The sequence below is a fragment of the Leucoraja erinacea genome, chromosome 22 (assembly GCF_028641065.1).
Source record: "Leucoraja erinacea ecotype New England chromosome 22, Leri_hhj_1, whole genome shotgun sequence".
Taxonomy (NCBI): domain Eukaryota; kingdom Metazoa; phylum Chordata; class Chondrichthyes; order Rajiformes; family Rajidae; genus Leucoraja; species Leucoraja erinaceus.
Window position 1 is genome coordinate 2,252,417 of NC_073398.1, and position 17,210 is coordinate 2,269,626.

Below are 17,210 nucleotides of genomic sequence, written 5' to 3' on the forward strand. Positions count from 1 at the left end.
TGATGGTTCCAAGGAACTTAAATGACTCACAGATGTGACTGTGGGAAGGGGAGCTCTCCTAAAGTCTACAATCAATTCCACCGCAGGTTATTCCAAATGCAGGTTATTCTTCATATAAATAACGGAATGGGGAATACACAGCTGTTTCTGATTCTGGTGTACAAGAATAGTTATTGCAACATACTATTATTTGTGCCCTCCGATTAATATAGAAAAGTTCTGAAGGGGGCTATCCCCTTAAAAACAGAGAGAGGCCAATTATTTCATCAGCCAGCCGCAATGATTTTTACCATATAAGCAGTATCCCTGCTGGCCCCTTACTCTTATGGGACGTCCTATCTACCAATGGATGTCCTGAAAAGTATATTTGAATCCTGAGACTCCTACACGATGACATGCTTGCCACAGTCATGGCCAGCAACAGCAACTGTGAGCCGTTTCAAGTCAGATCAGGAGTAAAGCAGGTATACGTGATTGCCCCAACACTGTTCACCATATTTATTGCAACAACCATCCACATCATTAAGGATGACCCAGCCCCAGGAATCAAAATCGTCTGCAGAACAGATGAACTTTTCAATTTTGCACGTCTCACGTCCAAAACTAAGACATCTATGAGCTCCCTCATCGAGTTCCAATATGCAGACTATAATTGTGTTGCAGCTCTCCCAGAAAATCATCTGCAACAGATCCTGACTGCCTTCAACAGTGCATACACGAAACTTGGAATTACCATCAACTACAAGAAGACTTAGGTTATCTACCAATCGTCACCAACTGAGATAAATCGAAAAGAACCAGCAATTCAACTTGGTGAAGCAGCCCTGGAAAATGTGGATCACTTTCCGTTCCTTAGAAGTCACCTCTCCTCCAACGGCGACTTTGATGACAAGATCCAACATCGTCTTAATGAGCCTATCCCACTTAGGTGAATTTTCAGGTGACTGCTGGCGACTGTCAAGTTGAACATAAAACTTAATTGAAAAAGCTCCAGGGGAGGCAGCGATCACATCTGCCTCACAAGGGGGCGTGTCTTGATCCCAGTGGAGGAAGAGCGAGCGTCAATTACATCGGCCCACGTAATTGACGCTACCTTACTCTCCCTCCACGTTAGCTAGCTTCAGCAGCGGCGCCACAGACCAAACATCATGGAGGGGAACAAGATACGCCACTTGGGAAGGTACATTAGAAAGTTATTAGATTTTTTTAAAATAGATCTATACTTATAACAATAATAAAGTCATCACTTTATGAACTTCTGTACATTTTTGTTTAGTTCATATAAGGCAGGAGTCTCCAAAATATGGCCCGCAGGGATACATCAGGCCCTCCACCTGATTTTTCAAGCACAGATTCGAGTCGGGGAGCGCGGCAACCCAGGGCTGCTCTTAGTGTTATTACCGATTAGATCCCTCGAATTGTCAGAGCCGAGACATCACTAGGCCGCCGTGAAGAAGGGTGCAATGGTGCAGTGGGGGGTTTCGGCGGCGGTCAGAATGGGGCGGCTGCGGGGGTTATAACGTGCCATCGTCCCCTCTCTCCCTCTCTCTGTCTCTCTCCTCTCCCATTCTCTCTCTCCTCTCTCTCCCCATTCTCTCTCTCTCTCATCTCTCTCTCTCTCCCTCTCTCTCTCTCTCTCTCTCTCCCTTTCTCTCTCTCTCTCTCTCTTTTTTTCTCTCATTATTTCTCTCTCTCTCCCTCCCTCCCTCCCTCCCAGCCACGGCTCCGCCCCTCTCTCTCCTCGGGGAGACACGGTGATCAATACAGGGAGGGCCGGGCCACTGATACCAGCCAGTGCCTCCCCAGCCATTGACCTCACCGCACGTCACTGGTGCAGACTTGTTGGGCTAAATAGCTTGTTGCCATGGTGGACACAAAATGTTGGAGTAATTCAACGGGACTGGTGGCATCTCTGGAGAGAAGGAATAGGTGACGTATCAGGTTGAGACCGTTCAGACTGGTCTTCAAAAAATTACCCATTCCTTCACTCCGTGCCTGTCCCGCTGAGTTACTCCAGCGTTTTGTGTCTATCTTCGGGCGCTGCGAGACGGCTGCCCTGCCAGCAGCGTGTTAGTCATTTCGACTTTTTTGTTTTTTTAGTATGTCCAAATGTTTGTTTTAGTGTCTCTTGGTGTGTCTTGTGTGGGGAGTAGTAACATCTTTCGGTCGCCTCCTCCATGGAGGGGCGACTTTTTCCATTTCGCCTCCCTCGCGGCCTAACAACAAGGATTGGTGCAGCCTTTCCCGGAGTCGGGCCCAGAGCTTCAGCAGCGGGCGTAGCGTGAACTTTTCATTGTGGAGCGAGCGAGCTGGGGGTTGCCAAAGGGAGTGCTCCAATCGCTGGCCCGCCGACTGTTACATCCTGAAGCCACGGTCTGCGGAGCCTGGGATCCCTCGTTGGGGACCCCAGAGGAGAAGAGCTCAGACCGCCGGCCCACGGCCTACAACATCTTGAAGCCGAGGTCTGCGGTGCTTCTAGCCGCGGCGCGGCGGGGACTTAGATCTTCGACCGCCAACCTGCGGCCTACATCATCTTGAAGTCACGGTCTCCGGTAGGGAAGCACCGATTTGGGACTTACCTTCCAGACATGAGGGCCTATACATCTGCAAAGGTTTGTGGTCCCGACTACGAGGAAAAATGGAGGAGGACTGACAGAACTTTGTGTCTTCCACCACAGTATTGAATGCTGTGGTGGATGTGTTTGTGTTAAATTTTTATTGTGTATTGTGTGTTCTTTTTTTATTGTACTGCTGCTGGCAAGTTCATTTCACTGCACTTCATTGTGTATGTGACAAATAAATCTGACTATTGTTTAAACCAGCATCTGTGGTTCCTTCCTACACACTTGTTGCCATGATGTATCTTTCTATGACTCATATGCAATGTTCCTCTGCACTTAAATTGTCTGCTCAGTTTTTGCAGCACAACAGTTAATGTGATCCAGAAATACACACATTTCATATAGCCAATTATGAATGTTCTGAAGTGATTGTGAAAAAGATTATATAAACTCGTTGCTTGTTGGTTTTTTTTATCTCTTAATTCATTTATTGGTAAGTTGATTATGAGACGATTCCTAAATGTGACTCCACGAAATAAAATAAGCTTCTGTTGTGTTGCTAGACGCTGCTATAAATATTCCTAAATGATTCAACCCAGAGATTTATGCGGTGATAGTTCCTGCAATTACAATTTATTTTGAAATGGACTTGACCTTGGACAACAATTTTTAACTCTTCAATTGGTAGGATCACCCCATCACAGTCGCTTAATTTCTTAACTATTTGTCAAATATTTTAGATGAGATCGTAGATAACATGCAGTTCTGCAAATGGTCTTACAGCACAGTAAATGGCCCTTGGGCACAGCTCGCCTATACTGACCAAGTTGCCCCATTTGCCCACAATTGGTCTCTCTAAACTTTTCATGACTTTCATAAACAAACCTATATTTTGGCTTGCAAAGCAGACCACACGCTGACATCAGATGCCGTCCGGGTGGAGTTGATATGGATTTTGTGGAAACTGAAAGCATGATCTGGCTCATTTTACACAGTGTTGTACTAATTGTAGTGTGAAGTATTGGTTGTGATGTTATTGTGCCCCACTATCACATGACAAAGAACATTGTGTCTAAAGGATATGAACAGGAATTTATATTGACACATGGTGACTTTGGAGAAAGTCATTATACTGGTCATGTTTTGGTGTATTTAAGCTTAAATGGAGAGAGAGAGAGAGGGAGAGGGAGAGAGAAAACAATTTGTAGCCAAACGTCAACTAGAGGAACAAAACATCATATTCCACTTGGGTAGTGTACATCCCAATGACAAAACCGTTCAATTTGCCAGATTCAAGTAATCCACCCTCTAACGCCCCAACCCCTCTCTCTTCTTTCTCATTTTATATATCCACGTCTTCTCACACACTTTGCATCCTCAGTTTGGTCCACCTATCAACTGCTTATTTTCACCCCACATTTTCCCTCACGGCTTAGTATGGGTCATTTTCCTTTTCAGTCTCAAACAACTGAGATGTTCCAGCAGTTTGTTTCCAACCTCAGGTTTTTTACTTGTGTCTATTACCCATCCATTCTGTTTGTCAAATCTAGGATGCACAGCTTCACAACTATCCCACGATATTACTGTTTGAAGCAGAAAAATCTCTTCATGTCACATTTACCTAGTTCGGAAAATATAATGTGGAGATAAGAAAATGTGTAAGAGTATTAATGAAGTTTGTCCTTTAACCAGTATGATAATTTGCAATATTAACACAAATAAGAATTAGAGCTTAAAATAATGAAAATTGAAGGACATTTTTGGAGCTATCCATATCCCACTGACTCCAATGGCTATCTGGACCACTTCTTCCCACCCTGCATCCTGTAAGGACTCTATACCCTACTCCCAATTCCTCTGTCTACGCCCCATCTGCACCCAGGATGAGGTGTTCCAAACCAGGGCATCGGAGATGTCCTCATGTTTTAGGGAACTTGGGTTCCCCTCTTCAACTATAGATGAGGCTCTCACCAGGGTCTCTTCTATACCCCATAGCTCTGCTCTCACTAACCCCCCCCCTCCCCCCCCCACCCACCCACTCGTAACAAAGGCAGAGGCCTTGTCCTCACCTTCCACCCTACCTGCCGTCACATGCAACAGATAATCCTCCGACATTTTCGCCATCTTCAACGGGATCCCACCACTGGCCACATCTTCCCATCTCCATCCCTTTTGGCTTTCCGCAGAGACCGCTCCCTCCGTAACTCCCTGGTCAATTTGTCCCCTCCCACCCAAACCATCCCCTCCCCTGGTACTTTCCCTTGCAACAGCAGGAAATGTTACACTTGTTGCTTTACCTCCCCCCTTGACTCCATCCAACGACCTAAGCAGTCTTTCCAGGTGCGGCAGATGTTCATCTGCACCTCCTCCAACCTCATCTGTTGCATCTGCTGCTCTTGGTATTAGCTGCTCTACATCGGTGAGACCAAGCGTAGGTCCTGGCGATCGCTTCGCCGAACACCTCCGCTCAGTTTGCAATAACCAACCTGATCTCCCAGTGGCTCAGCACTTCAACTACCCCTCCCATTCCGAATCCGACCTTTCTGTCCTGGGCATCCACCATGGCAAGAGTGAGTCCCACCGCAAATTGGAGGAGCAGCATCTCATATTTCGCTTGGGCAGTTTACACCCCAGCGGTATGAACATTGACTTCCAATTTCAGATAGTCCTTGCTTTCTCCCTCTTTCCCCTCCCCAGCTCTCCCACAGCATACTATCTCCGCCCTCTTCCTTTCTTCTTCCCGCCTCCCCCCCCCCCTCACATCAGTCTGAAGAAGGGTCTCTACCCGAAACGTCACCTATTCCTTCGCTCCATAGATGTTGCCTCACCCGCTGAGTTTCTCCAGCATTTTTGTCTACCTTCGATTTTTCCAGCATCTGCAGTTCTTTCTTAAAAATATGAAAGATTTAGTCAGTTTATACCCATGTTGTTACATATATTAGTGGGCACAGATTGTGGCTTTGTGATGTTTCCAATTTAAGTAAGGTAACATTTCAACTACTTTACTCACTGAAAACATCTTTGAACTTGAGAGTTATTTGACTAATAGCTCTGCTAATATGTAGCAATTTTCAAATTACTATTTGTAATTAGGAGATTGGCATTTGCATACTTTATGTGCAGGTGAGCCTCATTGTACCTCCTAATGAGTCTAATTGAACTTGATGTTAATGTTTAATTTTAGGCTTCTCTAAAGTGGAGGATTTCATGGAAAAAATGAAAAAATTTAAGCGCCGGCTTTCCCTAACATTGCGTGGCAGCCAAACAATTGATGAGTCTCTATCGGAGCTTGCAGAGCAAATGACTGTGGAAGAGAACAGCAGTAAAGACAATGGTGAGTTATTTTTGTTAAATGTTAAATGAACACTGCAAATTACTACAAATTTGTTTTACTTTTGGGACTGTTGTCAGCTTCATTTTTTAAATTGGTAAATGCTGCACTTTTTTGTCAAGTACTTTCGGTAATGTAAAGTCTTCAAATTTACATGATTAATAAACCAGAATAATTGAATTTTAAACTTTTAATTCTGTTTGATAATATTTTCCACTGATCCTAGGATTCTGGATACATCCACTTGCCATGTAATTTTCTGCATCTTGTTATTTTCTGAAGCTCATAGTTTTCTGTTGAGGTAGGGTCCAGTTGATTGGAAGTGATATTTCTTTGTCTCTATTAAGTATTACTGGCATCTTGAGATTTTGAAGGTCAATTCTCTATTCCTCTTTTCAAAAAAACATCACAATGTGTGTAATTCTGCTTTGTACATTACTGGAAGGATGTGGAGGTATTGGATAGGATAGGATGCAGAAAAGGTTCCATGGGAAGTTGTTTGGATTAGATAATATTAGCTATAAGGAGAGGTTGGACAAACTTCAATTGCGCTCTGTGGAGTGTCAGAGGCTGGATGATAACCTGATGGAAGTATATAAAATTATGAGGGACATGGATAGGGTGGATAGTTAGTGTCTTTTTCCTAAGGTGGAAATGTCAAATACTCAAAGGCACAGCCTTAAGGAGGATTTCCTTTAAAGGAAATTTATGTTGCAAGGTAATTTTTATGTAGAGATTAGTTGGTCCTGGCATATGCTACCAGGGGAGATGTGGAAGCAGATAGGCCAAGAACATTGAAGGGGCATTTAAACAATGCACGTGAATCGGCAGAAAATGGAATAATACAGAACATGTGCAACAAAATGGGACTATTTTAAATATACATCATGATCAAGAAAGACATAATGGGCTTAAAGCCCTTTTCCTGTGCTGTACTATTCTATATTCTAATGCCCTACCATTTACAACCCAAAACACAACAAGAAACGCACAGGTCCCCTCCAGTTTATGAACCCAACTTACGAAAGTTCTGCTTCCAGTACCATTATCCCAACCGAGCTCATCTCCAACATGGAGTTGGCACTCCGCTCTGCAAATGGCCGGAGGAACTCAATACGTCGGGCAACATCTGTGGAGGCAGATGGATAGTAGAGGATTGGGTTGAGAGCATGCATCCTGATGCCTCTACATATGCACCTTGACCTGCCGAGTACCCCAGAAGTATGTTTGATTGTAATGCCATGGTGCATAAGACTGTGGTTGTGATCTGCCTAAAGTCTGTATTTTGCAGTCACGTTGCTGTCCCTTATTTTACGTTTAATGTACTGGATGCCAAAGCTTTAACCTAAAAGTATTAGAAGACATTGGTTTTAGTACTATCTCTTCAATAAACATCATTGAAGTTTTTGAGTCATTATGCAACAATAATAAAATGTTCTTGGAGTGTCTGATTTAAGGAGCAAAGTTTTGGTGTCAGCATAGGTTTGGAAGATATTTAACTGAAGTATAAGTGAGTCTGTACAAAATGTGACACGCAAGTAGACTGTTTTGAATGGTAGTTTATGATGGTTCAGACTATTTAATTTCTGTGTGAATAATAAATCCAGTTATATAACAATTTCTCTAGCTTTCAACCAACATCAAAACCAGTGCAAACATATTTCAAGCGCAAACCAATCTGTATGCCTTCAAACTGTGACTTTGGTAAATGTTCTGCAGATTCATGGCTGATGGATTTAAGTGACTCTCTCGTTGAATTTATCATAACTATTTAAAGTGAATGAAAATGCCATCAATAAAAAAATTGAAATAGTGTTGATGATGAGAACAAATTATTTTTTTCCCAATGCAGTTACACACGTTTCCTCTATGCTACTCACCCATTCAACATATTTGTAGAAATGCACAAATATTTATCAATGTGTTTCTTTTTTGGGGTGATACTGTATTTCATAAAATTATGGCTTTTTTTGTAGATTTTCTGACATTGGCTTCATGCTCTCATCTCCTGCTGTAATTTTTAAATTAGCTCGTTGTTGAAAGTGCATTATTGTTCCCTTGTAGAATGAAGTGCCAGTTGGTACTGGGATTCTTGGATATTGCATTAATTAAAGAATTCCACTTTGAAGTATAAAACAGAATTGAAAAGGATTTTGTAAATGCTTTGAAGTATCTTAAATATGTAGCAGCATTTAACTAGAACCTGAGTGGGATGAGATAAAAATAAACACATGAGATAAGTGGGCTTGATGCTGTATGGGATGAGTGGGCTTGATTTCCATTGTGGGCTTGATGCTGTAAATCCAAATTCAGCAAAGCAAGATTGTATGTTTTACAACATTCAGTTCATTGTACATTCAGTTTATTGTACATTGAAAGGTTGCAAAAGGCTTTGTCTAACCAACATTGAAATCACTTGATGGGAATTGTTAGCCTTTTCTGACAAGAATGTTCAGATTGTAACCAAAATCATGTTGGAAGTGGTTTAATCTTCAGCAGAATCGTAGGTTGTGTTCTTTATTATAAATTGGCACAATATTAACAGTTCTCAGTAAAAGAAACTTGAAGCTTCTTAACAAAAGAAAAAGTAGCAGGAGCAGATCATTCAGCCCCTTATGTCCTGCCATTTAATGAGCATGAGGCTGATCCTTGACCTTGGTTCACTTCCTGACCTAATCTCATATCCATTTACAGCTGAAATTCTATCTGTCTGTCCAGATACCGCTGAGCTTCCATAGCCCTTTTCGATAGAGAATTAATTACTACTCTGCTGAAAATAATTTATTGCATATCTGTCCTGAATTGTAACCCTATTATTTTGAGCGTGACACTTCGTTATGATTCCTGCACCTTAATCTTGAAATCCCAGTCAGGAAGAGAATTGACTTGCCATTTGCCCTGTCAAACTCTATAACTTGTTTTGTCTGAATGAGATCCCCCAATAATTCTTCTGATCCAAAGATTATAGCCCCAGTCTGCCTAAATTTTACTTCTATGATAAACCCGCCCTGCTGTCAATGTATGAATTTATGTGACCTCTAGTTACAGGTATTATCCGTCCTTACGTAGGATCTGGTTATGCTCATAACCTCTTGCAATAAAGACAAACATTATTTGCCTTCCTAGTTGATTTTTGTACCTTCAGGTTAACTTTCACAGGATTTGTCCATAGAAGCACCATGGTCATCTGAAAATTTTTCAATCTCTCAGAAAATGAAAATCAAAAAATCAATGCTGTTGCTGGAAATCTGAAGTAAAAACGTTGTATGTTGGAAGCACTCAGATCAGGCAATATCTGTGGAGAGTGAAACAGAGTAACATTTCAGGACAAACATTCTTCATCAGATCAAATGCCTTCAATCTAAAATTTCAACTTACTGAGGCTCGAGCCATTTAAGAAATCCATTAAGAAATGGATGATCTTGCTGTTTTCCACATTGCATTCAATCTGCCGTGCTAATTTATTTTGCCTGCTTGTATTCCATCTAATGCCCCTGTGCAACTTTCCCATGGTCCACACTACCTCTCTAAACTAAAACATAAATCTGTTGCCTCTTTATTGGATGAACGAATGGAAATTTAAAATCTTTGCTTAAATTTTAACAAATATTAACTTACATGTTTTAAACCTTTTATTTTGATGTCTTGAATTTTTCAACTAATCTGTATACGCATTAAAGAATAGCTTCCTTATGGCTATGTACTTGATGATTTAATATTCTAAAGGCTGTGCTAAAATATTTGCATTGTGTACATTCTATTATTATGCATACTTTCTCTTTTTTTGCAGTGAACTGCATCCTGCTATAGTGCACTCCATAATGTTTGGGACGCAGACCCATCATTTATTTGGTTGCCTCTGTACTCCACAATTTGAGATTTGTAATAGAAAAACATCACACGTGGTTAAAGTGCACATTGTCAGATTTTAATAAAGGATATTATTTTCTTCATTTTGGTTTCACCATGTAGAAATTACAGCAGTGTTTATACATAGTCCCCCTGTTTCAGGGCACCATAATGTTTGGGACACAGCAATGTCATGTAAATTAAAGTAATCGTGTTTAGTATTTTGTTGCATATCCTTTACATGCAATGATTGCTTGAAGTCTGCGATTCATGGACATCACCAGTTGCTGGGTGTCTTCTCTGGTGATGCTTTGCCAGGCCTGTATTGCAGCCATCTTTGGCTTATGCTTGTTTTGGGGGCTAGTCCCTTTCAGTGTTCTGTTCAGCATATAAAAGGCATGCTCAATTGGGTTTAGATCAGGTGATTGACTTGACCACACAAGAATTTACCATTTTTTAGCTTTGAATAACTCCTTTGTTGCTTTAGCCATATATTTGGGAGCATTTTCTTGCTGTAGAATGAACCACCAGCCAATGAGTTTTTAGGCATTTGTTTGAACTTGAGCAGATAGGATGTGTCTATACACTTCAGAATTCATTATGCTACCACCATCAGCAGTTGTATCATCAATGAAGATAAGTGAGCCAGTGCCTTCAGCTGCCATACATGCCCAAGCCATAACACCCCCACCACCGTGTTTCACAGATGACGTGGTATGCTTTGGATCTTGGGCAGTTCCTTCTCTCCTCCATACTTTGCTCTTGTCATCACTCTAGTATAAGTTAATCTTTGTCTCATCTGTCCACAAGACTTTTTTCCAGAACTGTGGTTGCACTTTTAAGTATTTCTTGGCAAACTGTAACCTGGCCATCCTATTTTTGCAGCTAACTAATGGTTTGCAACTTGCAGTGTAGACTCTGTATTTCTGTTCAAGACGTCTTCTGTGGACAGTGGTCATTGACAAATCCACACCTGAGGAGCGTTTCTGATCTGTCAGACAGGTGTTTGGGGATTTTTCTTTATTATAGAGAGAATTCTTCTGTCATCAGCTAAGGAAGCCTTCCTTGGCCTGCCAGTCCCTTTGAGATTAGTAAGCTCACCAGTGCCCCCTTTCTTCTTAATGATGTTCCAAACAGTTGATTTTTGTAAGGCTTGAAGGTTGAATTGAATTTAATTTTGCATATTGATAAACATTTACATGTAAATATGCAAGATTACAGCCAATAACTAATTTTATTTGTGTTTCTCATAATGGGTTCTTTGACTTTTGTTGGCACAACTTTAGTCCTCATGTGATTAACAGCAATAAAACTTTCCAGAGGTGATGGAAAGATTGGAGGAAAGACTCGGTGCAGAGTGCTCTCTTATACCTGCATTAAGGACGCATTTAAACACACCTGAGTAATTACAAACACCTGTAGAGCCATGTGTCCCAAATATTATGGTGCCCTGAAATGGGGGGACTATTTATAAACACAGCTGTAATTTCTACATGGTGAAACCAAAATGTATAAAACTACCCTTTAATAAAATCTGACAACATGCACTTGAACCACATGTGATTTTTTTTCTATTACAAATCTCAAATTGTGGACTACATGGCAAATAAATAAATGACTGTTCTGTCCCAAACATTATGGAGGGCACTGTATGTACCTTTTTAATACTGCTTTGGTCTGCTGACAGGCTTTTTGCTTTAACTGTAGCATATCTGACCAAAACCTGGAAATTAATCAGGTTTAATCCACTTCCATTGCTCTGTTATAGAATATTTTCAAAAGATAATATTTCAAAGTGCCAATTTAAGTTTGAAAGCTACACATTTCTTTAAATAACAAATTTATGGTTGCTGGTAGTCTGCCAATCACTGTTCACTTAATTATTGCCATGTCCTTTGATTACTTATCTGTATTCTATATTACGTTTAATTTTAATCTTTTAAATGTTTTTATTTTACTATCAATTATTTTGTTCATAAACATGTTTATATCAGAATAAGCTTCACACTCCATATAAATAGATTTGATTGTGAAGAGGAGGTTTTGTTTAACAAATTTGCTGGAATTCTTTGAAGAAGTAAATAGCAGGACAGACAAAGGAGAGTCAGTAGATGTTGTTTACCCAGATTTTCAGAAAGCCTTTGATAAACTGCCACACGTTAGGCTGCGAAGGAAGAAGAGAGGCCACGTTATCAAAGGACAGATACCAGCATCGATACCAGCATCGATAGCAGGATGGCAGAAGACAAAGTGTGGCAATAAAGGGGGCTTTTTCTGGTTGGTTAGCATTTATTTCAAGAGGGCTTGTATTCAAAAACAGGGATATAACACTGAGGCTCTATAAGGCCGCATTGATCCCAGAAATGATTAGGTTATGATGAACGTTTGTCGGCACTGGGCCTGTACTCGCTGGAGTTTAGAAGAATGAGGGGAGACCTCATTGAAACATACAGAATAATGAAACGCTTGGATAGAGTGGATGTGGAGAGGATGTTTCCACTAGTGGAAGAGTTTAGGACGAGAGGTCATAGCCTCAGAATTAAAGGACGATCTTTTAAGAAGGAGATGAGGAGACATTTCGTTAGTCAGAGGGTGGCGAGTTCAGTGGATATTTTTAAGCCAGAGGTGAATAGATTTTTGAATAGTACAGGTGTAAGAGATTATTGGGAGAAGGCATGAGAATGGGGTTTGGAGGGAGAGATAGATCAGCCATGATTGAATGGCGGAATAGACTTAATGGGCTGAATGACCTAATTCTACTCCTGTCGCTTATGACCTTATGATTCCTGATTCCACACTCTTTGTGCCCTATCATTCACTCTGACAGGAGCATGCCTATCTTGAATTCTCACAACTACACTTCTTCCCACCCTGCTTCCTGTAAGGACTCTATCCCCTACTTCCAATTCCACCATCTACGCCGCATCTCCATCCAGGATGAGGTGTTCCAAACCAGGGCTTTGGACATGTCCTCATTCTTTAGGGAATGGGGGTTCCCCTCTTCAACCATAGATGAGGCGCTCACTAGGGTCTCCTATATCCCGTAGCTCCGCTCTCACTTCCAATCCACCCCCCCCCCCCCCCCCCCCCCCCCCCTCGTAACAAGGACAGAATCCCCCTTTTGTCCTCACCTTCCATCCTACCAGCCATCACATACAACAGATAATCCTCCAACAGTTTCACCACCTCTAACGGGATCCCGCCACTGGCCACATCTTCCCATCTCCTCCCCTTTCTGCTTTCTGCAGAGACCGCTCCCTCCGTAACTCCCTGGTCAATTTGTCCCTTCCCGCCCAAACCACCCGCTACCCTGGTACTTTCCCTTGCAACAGCAGGAAATGCTACACTTGTCGCTTTACCTCCCCCATCGACTCCATCCAAGGACCCAAGCAGTCTTTCCAGGTGTGCCAGAGATTCACCGGCACCTCCTCTAACCGCATCTGTTGCATCCGCTACTCTAGGTTTCAACTGCTCTACATCGGAGAGACCAAGCGCAGGCTTGGCGATCGCTTCGCACAACACCTCTGCACAGTTCGCATTAACCAACCTGGGCCAGCACTTCAACTCCCCCTCCCATTCCGAATCCGACCTTTCTGTCCTGGGCCTCCTCCATGGCCAGAGTGAGTCCCAATGCAAATTGGAGGAGCAGCACCGCATATTTTGCCTGGGGAGTTTACATCCCAGCGGTATGAACACTGACTTCTCCAATTTCAGGTAGTCCTTGCTTTCTCCCTCCTTCCCTTCTCTTTCCGAGCTCTCCCACAGCCTACTGTCTCCTCCTCTTTGGTTCTTCTTCCCGCCCCCCCCACCCTCACATCAGTCTTAAGAAGGGTCAAGACCTGAAATATCACCTATTCCTTCGCTCCATTGATGCTGCCTCACCCGCTAAGTTTCTCCAGCATTGGTGTCTTCCTTTGAATTCTCACAAGCGTGCTTTTAAATGCATCCCACTTTCCAGTGGTGACAAGCAACCTACTCCAATTCATTTTGACAAGTTCCTGTGCAATACCACCTAAGTTGGCTTTGCACCAATTTAGAATTTAACGTGTGGACCAACCCTGTCCTTTTGCATTAGCTGCTTTAAAACTAAAAGAACTGTTATAGCCGATCCCAAAGTGCTCACACAACGACACTTGTCCTGCCCTATATCCTAAGAGTAGGTCAATTTGTGCCCTCTCCCTTGTTTGGGGTCCTCTACATATTGTCTGAGGAAATATTCCTGAATACACTTGACAAATCCCACCCCATTTATGCCCCTAACACTATGACAATCCAGTTTATATTGGGAAAGTTAAAATTCCCTATTGTGACAATCTCATTAGTCTTGCAGCTGTCTGCAGTCTCCTGGCATATTTGTTCCTCTTAATTCCCATTGACTATTTGAGGCCTAAAAGTCATACGCAGTGCCCTCCATAATATTTGGGACAAAGGCCTATTATTTATTTATTTGTTTCTGTACTCCACAATTTGAGATTTGTTATAGACAAAATCACGTGGTTAAAGTGCACATTGTCAGATTTTATTAAAGGGTGTTTTCACCATGTAGAAATTACAGCTGTGTTGAAACATAGTCCTCCAATTTCAGGGCGCCATAATGTTTGGGACACATGGCCTCACAGGTGTTTGTAATTGCTCAGGTGTGTTTAAATGCCTCCTTAATGCAGGTATCAGATACCTAGTCTTTCCATCACTTTTGAAAACCTTTATTGCTGTTTATCAACATGAGGACCACAGTTGTGCCAATGAAAGTAAAATAAGCCATTATGAGTCTGAGAAACAAGAATAAAAATGTTAGAGACATCAGCCAAACCTTTGGCTTACCATAATCAACTTTTTAGAACATCATTGTGAAAAAAGAGAGCACTGGTGAGCTTACTAATAGCAAAGGAACTGGCAGGCCAAGGAAGACCTCCACAGCTAATGACAGAAGAATTCTCTCTATAATAAAGAAAAATCCCCAAAAACCTGTCCGAAAGATCAGAAACACTCTTCAGGTGTGGATTTGTCAATGGCCACTGTCCGCAGAATACTTCATGAACAGAAATACAGAGGATACACTGCAAGAAGCAATCCACTGTTCAGCCAAAAAATTAGAATGGCCAAGTTACAGTTTACCAAGAAGTACTTAAAAGAGCACCATAGTTCTGGTAAAAGGTCTTGTGAACAGATGAGACTAAGATGGCAAGAGCAAAGTATGGAGGAGAGAAGGAACTGCCCAAGATCCAAAGCATACCATCTCATGTGTGAAACACAGTGGTGGGGCTGTTATGGCCTGGGCATGTATGGCTGCTGAAGGTACTGGCTCACTTATCTTCATTGATGATACAACTGCTGATGATAGTAGCATAATTAATTCTGAAGTGTATAGACACATCCTATCTGCTCAAGTTCAAACAAATGCCTCAAAACTCATTGGCCAGCAGTTCATTCTACAGCAAGACAATGATCCCAAACACTGCTAAAACAAAAAATGAGTTTTTCAAAGCTAAAAAATGGTCAATTCTTGAGTGGCCAAATCAACCACCCGATCTAAACCCAATTGAGCATGTCTTTTATTTGCTGAAGAGATAATTGAAGGGTGCTGGGAAGGGATGATCACCTTGCTGGTGCCTCGAAGTCATGAGGCCTACAGTCCCATGTAGGGTACTGTTTTCCTAAACAAGCATAAGCTAAATATGACTGCAATCCAGGCCTGGCAGAGCATCACCAGATAAGACACCCAGCAACTGGCGATGTCCATGAATCGCAGATCTCAAGCAGTCGTTGCATGCAAAGGATATGCAACAAAATACTAAACATGACTACTTTCATTTACTGTGTGCTGCATTGCTGTGTCCCAAACATTATGGTGCCTGAAATGGGGGGACTATGTATAAACACTTCTGATATTTCTACATGGTGAAACCAAAATGTATAAAAATGTCCTTTATTAAAATCTGACAATGTGTACTTCAACTACATGTGATTTTTTTCTATCACAAATCTCAAATTGTGGAGTACAGAGGCAAATAAATAAATGATGGGTCTTTGTCCCAAACATTATAGAGAGGACTGGAGGCCTCATGACTTCTAGGCACTTGCAAGGTGATCATCCCTTCCCAGCAGAACCAAGCGCAGGCTCAGCGATCGTTTCACTGAACACCCCCGCTTAGTCCATCTTAACCTTCTTGATCGCCCGGTGGCTCAGTACTTCAACTCCCCCTCCCATTTTCAATCTGATCTTTTGGTCCTGAGCATCTTCCATTGTCAGAGTGAGGCCCATCACAAATTGGAGGAACAACACCTCATATTTCGCTTGGTAGTTTACACCCCAGCGGTATGAACATTGACTTCTCTAACTTCAGATAGCCCTTGCTTTCCCTCTCTATACCCTTCCCCTTCACAGTTCATCCCACTAGCCTTACTGTCTCCGACTACATTCTATCTTTGTTTCGCCCCCTCCCCTGACATCAGTCTGAAGAAGGGTCTCGACCCAAAACATCACCCATTCCTTCTCTCCAGAGATGCTGCTTGTCCCGCTGAGTTACTCCAGCAATTTTGTGTCTACCTTCCCAGCACCACCCATATAACGTCACTGGATGATCCCAGTGTAATGTCATCTTGGACTATGCTGTGATTTTCTCCTAAATCATTAAAGCAACTCTCCCCTTTAAACCCTACCTCTATCTTGCCTGCGGTACTTGTACTAGAAACATTAAGCTGCTATTCCTGTTAATTAGCCAGTTTTCTGTAAGGCCTCTTGCATTGAAGTAAATGCAATTTAATCCAACAGCCTTTCCTTGCTCCGTGTCTGCTTCTGTCTGTCTTTAGACTTTACTTTAGGGATACAGTATGGAAACGGGCCCTTCAGTCCACCGGCTCCACGCTGACCTGCGATCACCTCATACACTAGCAGTATCCTATACAATAGGGACAATTTACAATTCTTTAATCAAAGCCAATTAACCTACATACCTGCACGGATTTGGAGTGTGGGAGTAAACCGGAGCGCCTAGAGAAAACCCATGATGTCACAGGGAGAACATACAACTCCATGCAGGCAGCACCTTTAGTCAGGATCGAACCCGGGACTCTAGTACTTAAGGCAGCAGCTCTACTGCTGCGCCACTGTGATCTATCATTGTACAATTTATAATGCTGCCACGATTTGTCTCGGTTGTAAATTTAGAAATTGTGACTTGCGCCACAGGTCTAAGTCTTTAAGAAAATAAAAAAACAATGGCTGCCTGGAAATTCCTGGAGAATACCACTATTATGTCTTTTACTTTGTTAATAGGCTTCTAATGTGGCACTTTATCGAAGGCTTTTCTGGAGGCTAAGAGGTGACATTATAGAGCTATGTATAATGAGGGGCACAGGCATGCTAGATAACCAGTGTCTTTTACCTTCTCACTTTTCCATTTGATTTGTTTATGACTAGTTCTCAGTACTATTAAAATCCAATACATATATTGAGCCTTATATAGCTT

The 17,210-nt window shown here is 42.0% G+C and overlaps 1 protein-coding gene across 1 annotated transcript in view; it reads left to right on the forward strand.

Moving 5' to 3' along the window:
• Positions 1 to 17,210, forward strand: part of cdk17 (cyclin-dependent kinase 17) — a 141,533-nt gene that overhangs the window by 58,417 nt on the left and 65,906 nt on the right. The window contains 1 exon segment of the mRNA XM_055652758.1: positions 5,746 to 5,895. Within this exon segment, the coding sequence (XP_055508733.1) occupies positions 5,769 to 5,895 (127 nt within the window). The 5' untranslated portion in view covers positions 5,746 to 5,768.